Source organism: Hemicordylus capensis, chromosome 14 (assembly GCF_027244095.1).
Source record: "Hemicordylus capensis ecotype Gifberg chromosome 14, rHemCap1.1.pri, whole genome shotgun sequence".
NCBI lineage: Eukaryota > Metazoa > Chordata > Lepidosauria > Squamata > Cordylidae > Hemicordylus > Hemicordylus capensis.
This window is the reverse complement of record NC_069670.1, coordinates 17,045,990-17,055,145: the sequence shown is the minus strand read 5'-3', so window position 1 is coordinate 17,055,145 and position 9,156 is coordinate 17,045,990. Positions and strand designations below refer to the sequence as shown.

Below are 9,156 nucleotides of genomic sequence, written 5' to 3'. Positions count from 1 at the left end.
TAGATGGTGACACAGCACAGGGGAGCTGAAAACTACAAAGTCAGTAAAAATGAACGGCCTTTATTGAATGGTCAGCTTTGTGGAAATGAGTACTATTGGTTTACAGCTGCCATGCCTTAGCATGGAAGAAAATCTTACCCACTTCCAAACTAGACGGGTTAAATCATATTTTGAAAAAACTCTGCACGATCAAACTTGTGTATAGATAATATCAATAATAATAGATCCTTGGTCCATCTGGCTCAGTACTGGAGAGCGAGTGACAGTCAGCAAAAAGTCTACACTGACTGGCAGCAGCTCTGCAGGGTTTCGCGCAGGGGCCTCTCCCGGCTCAACTTGGAGATGCTGCCAGGGATTGAACCTGGGCCTTTCTGCATGCAAAGCAAATACTCAACCACTGAGCTCCTTATTCTTTGCAGTAGGCCATGTACATGGATGGTTAGTAAGGATATTATATTTAGGACATCAATATTCTAACCATTCTATCCTACAGAACATTCAGCTTCCGCATTTATCTCATCCACATGTAGGAATGGGAAAAGTTGAGCAAATCCTGTTCCCACCACCACCCCACACATTTTGGAAAATCCTTGTCCCTCAACAGGTTTTCACCAGATTTCAAAGGGGTGAGTTGTAAGGGTCAAATACCACAAAAAAACAAATCTGGGAGGCCGTTGGGATTCTGCCCCCAAATACTTGCTTCTCTCTAGCCCAGAATCCCCAAATACATATATTAATATCGTCAAAAATAATAGAAAAAGTATACAAAATAATAAATACAAGTTTATCTTAAAAGGAGAGAAGCCATCATATTGGATCACACTAATATTTATATCTCGTCTGTCTGCTAAGGAACTCAAGGGAACAGACAGTGTCAGTCAGTAACGCAGGAAGATTACGCAGCACTTAAATCGCTTTGTAGGGGTGTCTGATATTTCTCTCCCATCACCCCCCGCCCCGTCCCAAAAAAGAGTTCCCACTGATTTCCTGCAGACTCTAAGCTGCACTAGGCACCTTTCCTTGGTGACCACAGAATCAGACGCACACACTTTAATGGGATCTTCTGCCCCCTTTTTTCCTTTTAATTAACTGGTTAACTTTTGAGTTTGCTTTTGCCAACATCTATTATGTACAAAAAGGAGTTTCCTTTCTGGATCCTACAGAAACCAGTGCAAACCAAGTGCGGTGTTGAACCCGAACGATAAATATCCGGAGGGCTGGGGAGCAGAGAAAGGGGTGTGGGCAGGGAATCTACAGCAACATCAATGCCCCTTCATCGTAGCCGGTACAAAGAGAGTCCTTAAGAAAGTAAGGATAAGACCAAACAGTCCATCCAACCCAGGATTCAGTTTCCAACAGGGGCCAGCCAGAGGAGGCCCGTGCTGATTAGTGGAGGGTGAGGAGGCTGCCATCTGCGGCTCCATTCTCCCCTCCCTGCCTCCATCCTATGATGGGTGCCCCAGGCTACCGCTGGCGCTGGGGGACGCAGATTCCGTGGGTTCGGGAACGCGCATAGCCTGCCTTGCAAAGGCAGCGGTAGGATCCAGGGGTGTTCACGCAGCGTTCTGTCTTGCAAAGGAGCCCCCGCTGGTTCATTTCCCGGCATTCGTCAATATCTGCAAGAGAGAAGCCAACAATCAGGGCCGGCCCAAAGGCACCGCTATGCCAAAGGTGGGCAATCTACATGGCGCCCTGCCCACAAATTTAATTGAGCAGGGCACAACTCAGAAGGAAGCACCCCACACAAACAAAACTGTACAAGAGCACATGACCGGAAGGATTCAGAACTATTTCTGAATAACCAAAGCCTGCAGATCTGTGCCGAGATCAGTAAACTGCTGCACGAATCAAAGCAGAAGGAATGGGAGTGGGCAGAGATCTCTCCGCTCCTGTCTGCAATACTGAGGGCTAGAAACTTGACTCTAGAAAGGAGCAAGTGCAAAGAAACAGGGAAATGCCTGGTGCACACCTCAGCATCCTGGCTATATCCTGACGTCCCTCCAGCCAATCATGTCAGTAGCCTTCACTGACCCCCAGCCAGCCAATTCAGGCCAGAGGTTGGAGTGGGGTAGGCAGCTTCACTGTGGAGATCAGGGGAGCCACAGCCCTCCAAATCACAAATGTGAGGGGGTCAAATAGAACTCCTGGCGAGCCATGCGTGCGAAGGGCGGGGGGCGAGGGGCTAGACCACAGTGGCTGGTGCTGTTTCCTGGGTCCTGCGAGTGAAGTATCCGACTTCCAACAGTGGCCAATAAGATGCTTCCAGGATCTTCCACAAGGGGTGTGTGTGAAGGCCATGGGCCTTTCCCTTCCCTCCTCCACAACTGCTCTGCGGCATTCAGTGGCACAATCCTTTCCCATCCAGAAGAGCCATTCAGCCGACAGCCATTACTATCTATTACTTATTTATCATCCTTAATAGCTGCTGGTAGATCTCTCTGCCATTAAAAAAACCCCCAAACCCGTGCATATCTCCTGGGGACAATAGAGTGTGTGTGCATGCAAAAAAAAAAAAAGGGGGGGGGGAATGCCCCAAACACCGGAGAGCCTGCAAGGCACACTCGGAGTCTGTCCTGAGCAAAAGTGCCGTCTCCGTGCATGCTGGGAAAGTCAGGGCCCCTTACCCAGGCAGCGGGTGTGGGTGGCATCCAACTTGAAGCCCAGGGGGCACTCGCAGACCAAGCCCTGCTGGGTGTGGACACAGTGGCCGTTAGTGCAGCGGCATTCATCCGAATCCTCTTCCGAGCTGTCGGTGTCTGGCAGGAGAAGAGGGGAGGAGGGCGTCACGTCTCGGCGCCCCAGACACAGCATGCAAAGACACGCAGAACGGAAAGTCCCACCCGAAGGAGACAGCACTACACAGAAGGCGGAAACGGGGTCCCCAGCCTCATAAGGCTCCCACCGGGAAGGAGACGGGGCTGTAAAGGTTTTGGGGCAGGGTGCCAAAAATGTAGCAGGGGCAGGTTTTGCCACCTTAGTTGTTCTCCATCACATTACAGCAAAGCAGTTTAAAAAAACGTGTGTCTGTAAAAACTTGGGGGGGTGGAAAGAGAAATACAAAGGGGCGAACCTGCCCTCACCCCCTCTGGCTATGGGTCCGGGGTGGGAGGGAGAAGGCACTGAACCCCTTGCCACATCTCATCAGTCCTACCCCGCAGAGGCAGTTCTCCTCTTCCACCCGCAACCACTTTCAGCCCTTTCATTTCCCCGGCTAGACCCTAAAAATCAGAACTAGCTCCGGAGAGCCGAGAATCCAGCCTCTCTGGCTCTCGCATTCAGGGACAGAGATTCCACCCCAACAGGCTTCAGGCTGGGCCCGGCCTCCATTGATAAATGGGGCAGCCACGCCAGTGGGCTCCCATCCAAGCACTGACCAGACCGAAGCCTGCTTAGCTTCAGCACGGGGGCGTCGTTGCAGGCCTTCAGTCCAGGCCCCGCGGCCCCTTGCCAGCTGGCCGCTGCCTGCCACCCCGCCTGCCCCCAGCTCTCACCTCGGTTCACCTTGCCGAACAAGGCGCTGAAGTCCCAGAAGGAATTGCTCTCGCTTGGGGCCGACTGGCAGTTCAGGCCTGGAAAAGACACCCAAGAAGCCTCAGCCCTCTGGCCTCAGGGTCTTCTCGGGCCAGCCCAGAGCGGGGGCCAAAGAGGACGACCCCAGGGGTTCGCCTCTGGAGGGAGAAGCGCCAGAGTGCCACCGGCCAGCTCTCCCTAACCCCAGAGGTGGGAGGAGCTACTCGGTGGGGAAGGAAAAGGCACTCTCCGCATGCTCAGGAGCACCCTCCTCTTCATCACCACTCCACATGAAACTGGACGGGGCCTTGGAAGTCTACTGGTACAACCCTCTACTCAGAAGAGGAGTCGGCTACAGCTAGTCCTGGGGTTTCCCAGGACTAAAAAGAGCTGCATCCCAGCTCTAAATATAGGCCTTCACTTTGCCCATGCTCAGAAGAAGTATTTATTCCTCCACTATGTTCTATGGGCCTGGGTACTAAAGGTGGATTCCACTTCTCTGCCCTGGCTAACGGAAATCACTTTGAGTAGGTTTTTGTTCAAAAAGTGGAAAATAATAATAATAATACATAATACTTTAAATAAGACGGTATAAGGGCAATGAAATGTGGGGCAAGGGAAAAAAGCATAATACTTTAATCAACGGTAGGATCTGGGGTTCATGACTGCCTCAGACAATTGTCCTTGAAAGTCCCTCCCCATAATTCCAGGCATGCGGGGCAAGAAAATGGCACTCTGCACGTGCTTGGTGGCACTCTTTCCCTCCTCATAATTCCAGGCATGCGGGGCAAAAAAATGGCACTCTGCACATGCGTGCTGGCACTCTTTCCCTCCTTATAATTCCAAGCATGCGGGGTGAGAAAAGGGCATTCTGCATGTGCTTTGTGGGGTGAGAAAAGGACACTCTGCACATGCTTGGTGGCGCTCTTCCCCCCTCCTGCCCTCCACCTCCAAGGCCTCCTTCCTTCCCGCGGCTTCCTCAGCACTGCCGGTTACCTGGGCCACGTGGGGGGCAGGGGTGGCACTGGTAGCCCCATCCTTTGCCGTAACGGCAGCAGCAATCCTCGTAGCTCAGCTGGGGGCCGTTGAACGGGGAGGAGCACATCCCGTCCTCACCCCGCAGCTGCCAGCAGATGTCCCGGCGGTCGGTCACCCTGTCTGGAGGACCGGGAGGGAGAGCGAGAGGGGAGAGGAGGAAAGGCCAGCTGGCAGCTCGGTGGGGCTCAGGGGAGAGACCCCCCCCCTTGCATCAAATCACAGCATGTCAGACCCGGAAGGGGCCCCGGGGGGGTCTCCCAGGTCCAGCCCTCTGGCTGAAGCTGAACTTATTTATTTTACTTTATTTTATTTTTAAATTTAAAAGATCTCTATACAGCCCAAAACCTGCATCCCTGGGCGGTTTACAATGAAAATCATTGAAAACATCAAGCCAATGAACAATTAAAGTCATTGAAAACTTTTATAACCCAGTGTTAAATTGATTAAAACTATACATCTAATTCACAGCCTGGGTGAACAAAGGTGTCTTCTTCAGTGCCTTTTAAAAAGTCGCCAGAGATGGGGAGGCTCTTCTTTCGACAGGGAGCGCATTCCAATGTCCAGGGGCTGCAACGGAGAAGGCCCCGTCCCCGAGTAGCCACCAAGCGAGTTAGCGGCAAATGAAGATGAATCTCTCCAGATGATCTCAACAGGTGCTGGGAACTACAACTCCCAGCACCCCCAGTCAAAATAGACTGTGACCAGGGATGATGGGAGTTGTAGTTCCACAAGCCCTAGAGAGCCAAGGTTGCCCACCCCTGCCCTACAGCATCCTTGACGTGGCCGGCCCCTGTCTGGAAACCTCGGAAATGGGACCCGTCTCAGCCCGACAGCTCTCACTGTTAGGCCGTTCTCCCCGATGCCTGGCCTGAATCGGTTTCCTTGTCATTTCAGCCCAATTCCAGGGAGGAGAGCTGGGCTCCCCCATGCCCAGCCCCGAGGCTCACCTGCCTGCGTCTCAGGGAGTTGGCACTCCTTGCCACTGGGATCCAAGGTCAAGGGAGGGTGGCACTCACAGGTAAACGAGCCCACGGTGTTGGCACAACGGCCCAGTTTGCACACCCCGGACTCCTGGCACTCGTCCACATCTGGAGGAGAGGAGAGCAGGCTGCTCAGGTGGGCAAAGCTCTGCCCCTCTGGTTAGGGGCATGACACACGCTTGCTCTGATTTTTCAGGGACTTGTGCTTAAAACCAAGCCAGAGTGGGAAAGCCCGTGGCTTAGCATGCAGAAGGTCCCCCGCCCAATCCCTGGCAGCATCTCCAGGTAGGGCAGGGAGGGACTCCTGCCTGAAAGCTTGGAGAGCTGCTGCCAGTCAGGGTAGGCAGTACTGAACCGGATGGAGCAAGGGTCTGACTCAGTAGGCAGCAGCTTCCGAGGTTCCTAGGGACGGCGAGGAGAGGAATTCTTGAACAACTGAGATGATTTATCTCAGAAATTCCACAAGAACCATGGCTCACACATGTAGTCTCCCATCCAAATGCAAACCAAGGCAGGCCCTGCTTAGCAAAGGGGACAAATTCATGCTTGCTGCCCCAAGGCCAGCTCTCCTGTTCAAGACCAGTTCTCTGGCTGGTCTACAACTCCCATCATCCCCAGCAGCAGGCCTCACCACGTTCTCTGGGCGCCACACACTTCTTCTGGACAGGGTCGTAGGTGGTGGAGGCTGGGCAGGCGCAGCGGAAGCTCCCCCGGGTGTTCTCACAGCGCCCGTTCACACAGTTTGACTCGTCCAGGCACTCATCCACATCTGGAAAAGAAAGGCGGGGTCCGAATTCGAATCCTGGGCCTTTTGCCCTTTGCGCACGCACACACGTGGCAAGGAGGGGGCAGTTCTGCCAGTCAGAGCCAAGCCCCTCCAAACGAGGCCGCCCCACTTTCCCAGAAGCCTCTGAAGCAGCCGCAAGAGGGGCCAGTACGGCTCCTCTTCCAGGCCCTTCCAGTTCTGGCCTGCACCCCGTCCTGCTGCTCTGAACGGATGACCTATCTACGCCTCCCTATCTCAGGATCCGGGGTCTGCCTTTCTGAAGTCACCCGAGGCAGCACAGGCCAATCAAAAAGAAAGCATAAAAGGACAAGAAGATAGGCAACCGTTGCACTCAGCAAATGCAACCCACAAAATGTATAACGGCATTTCACACACCACTGAGAGATCTTCAAGGCCAAGTTGAAGGCAGATCTTCCTGGAGAGAATCTAGCTATGTGGTCTCTGGTCGCCAAGACTCAACACCGACTTGACGGCACTTAATCAATCAGTCAATCAATCAATCAGTCAATCAATCCACACACACACACACAATATCCCTACTCCAACTGGTTAAAAACAACAGAAATCAAGAAGTCCTGTAGAAGAAACATGTTTTGATTAACTACCTACAAAGCAGTCAGGAAGAGGGCTGAGCAGGGGTTCCCAGCTGTTGTGGACTACAACTCCCAGAATCCCCAAGCAACAACCATTGGTGCTGGGGATTCTGGGAGTTGTAGTCCACAACAATCTGGGAGCCCCTGGGTAGGGAAATTCCAAAATCCTTCCCAAGCACCAAGGAGATGTCAGGAAGGGCCCTTAGGACAGAGTTTCTCAACCACGGGATCCCCAGATGCCATTGGACTACAACTCCCACCATCCCCTGTTGCTGGGGATGATGGGAGTTGTAGTCTGCTAGCATCTAGGGACCCAAGGTTGAGAACCCCTGTCTTGGGGGTGGGATGGGGGGAAAAGAGACTACAAAATACTACAGCCTCTTGCTCGGGGGTATGGCTCCCAATTCTGAAAGATACGCTGGGGGGCCCTCGCCCCTCCTACCGACACACTCCAAGAGGTTGCTGTCGTAGTAGAAGCCTTGCTTGCAGTAACACTCGTAGCCGGGCTGGGTATTGACGCATTTGCCTTCCTTGCAGATCTCCTCCCCGAACAGGGCGCACTCGTCTATGTCTGCAACAAACCGCGGGAGGAAGGGCTGTTAAGCCAGAGATTACACACACACACACAGTAGCAGCAGCGAGACCAGGGCACAATGCTTGCCATGCACCATTCACCTGTGGAACTCACTGCCACAGGATGCAAAGATGCCACTGGCTGAACCACAGAATTTGTTCGGGGTGCTTACTCTTTCCTCAAGAAATAGCAGCTGAAAGGGGGTATATTGAAGTAAACATGAATCTTGGTCTTGGAAGACTTAAAAAAAAATTCAAGGAGGACAGAACTATACTTAGCCACAATAGCTAAATAGAGCCTCTGTGTTCAGGAGGAGTCTACCTCTGAGGGCCAGATGCTGATGACAAACAACAGGAGACAGCTGCCGTCACTATGCCTGGGGCTTTTTCACTCCCCAGAAGCCCCCACAACGTCCCCCTTTGAAAGAGCACCCAGTGAGTGAAAGGAGCCCTGAGCTAATCGTGCCGGCTGGTCTGGGGGCTCGTCAGAGCTCCCAGGACAAGCCACACCCATCTGCCGTGGAAGAGCTTCCCCTAAGCCCAGGTGTGTGGCAGTTTGTTGTGGCCACGCAGGGATGGAGGGAAGGCATTCTGCACTTTCTCAGGGGAACTCCTGCCTTTGCCCTGGCAACCATGCATCCCCATCGGGGGGCAATGCAGAAAGAAGTCCTGCAGCCTCTGGAGGTAGGTTTGTGGGTGCCTTCCTTCCATGAGCCACTGGGGACTAGCAGATGAGCCAGCTGGCCACCACGTCTCTGAGACTCACCGCGGTGTGCTGGGATGCCGTAGTTGAGGATGGTGTCATCTAAAATGAAGCCTTTGCCATCTGGGCAGAGAGTGTGGAACTCAGCTAGAAGAGAGAGGGAGGGAGGGAGAAGGTCAAGAAGCCAGAGACTCCAGGGCCATCACCTGCCTCATGGGGACAGGCCCATAACTCTGTGACAGAGTATCTTGCTTTGCATGCAGAAGGTCCCAGTTTTAACCCCTGGCAACATCTCCAGGGAGGACTGGGAAAGTTCCTTAACCAAAACCTGGGAGAGCTGCTGCCAGTCAGAACAGACAAGGCAGAGCTTGATGGAACAATGGTCTGACTCAGTCGGCAGCATCCTACAGATCTATCATCACCGTTGGCCCTTTTCATTCTCTTATGCAGAAACCCCTTCTTCAGGAAGCCCTTTTTGACATGGAACAGTCTGCCACTTATTTATTTACTTACTTACATTTTATATCCTGCTCTTCCTCCAAGGAGCCCAGAGCAGTGTACATAGTTAAGTTTCTCCTCACAACAACCCTGTGGAGTAGGCTAGGGCTGAGAGAGAAGTGACTGGCCCAGAGTCACCCAGCAAGTCTCATGGCTGAATGGGGAGTTGAACTCGGGTCTCCCTGGTTCTAGTCCAGCACTCTAACCATTACACCATGCTACTACTATGGATATTTATATGCCACTTTTCAACCAAATGTTCAAAGTGGTTTTCTTAGAAAAACAAATGAATCAATAAGATAAACAAGATGGTTCCCTGTCCACTGCTAGGGAGTCCAAGATTCTTGGGGCACACACAGATCCCTTGCTTCTTTCTTTGATTTGGAGAACTTACATTCTGCCTTTCCAACCATCGGAAAGCTCAAGGTGACTTTCAAACAGGATGCCAACCCCCCCCCCCAATCAAGCATGATT

The 9,156-nt window shown here is 52.7% G+C and overlaps 1 protein-coding gene across 3 annotated transcripts in view; it reads right to left on the bottom strand.

Moving 5' to 3' along the window:
- Positions 1 to 40: 40 nt before the first annotated feature.
- Positions 41 to 9,156, bottom strand: part of LTBP3 (latent transforming growth factor beta binding protein 3) — a 49,763-nt gene continuing 40,647 nt past the window's right edge. For all 3 annotated transcript variants that reach the window (XM_053278251.1, XM_053278249.1, XM_053278250.1), the window contains 8 exons: positions 8,248 to 8,331; positions 7,351 to 7,479; positions 6,160 to 6,297; positions 5,496 to 5,636; positions 4,507 to 4,668; positions 3,492 to 3,569; positions 2,625 to 2,756; positions 41 to 1,616 (listed from right to left, as the gene is read on the bottom strand). In XM_053278251.1, the coding sequence (XP_053134226.1) occupies positions 1,465 to 1,616; positions 2,625 to 2,756; positions 3,492 to 3,569; positions 4,507 to 4,668; positions 5,496 to 5,636; positions 6,160 to 6,297; positions 7,351 to 7,479; positions 8,248 to 8,331 (1,016 nt within the window). In that variant the 3' untranslated portion in view covers positions 41 to 1,464. The remainder of the gene's footprint in view (positions 1,617 to 2,624; positions 2,757 to 3,491; positions 3,570 to 4,506; positions 4,669 to 5,495; positions 5,637 to 6,159; positions 6,298 to 7,350; positions 7,480 to 8,247; positions 8,332 to 9,156) is intronic.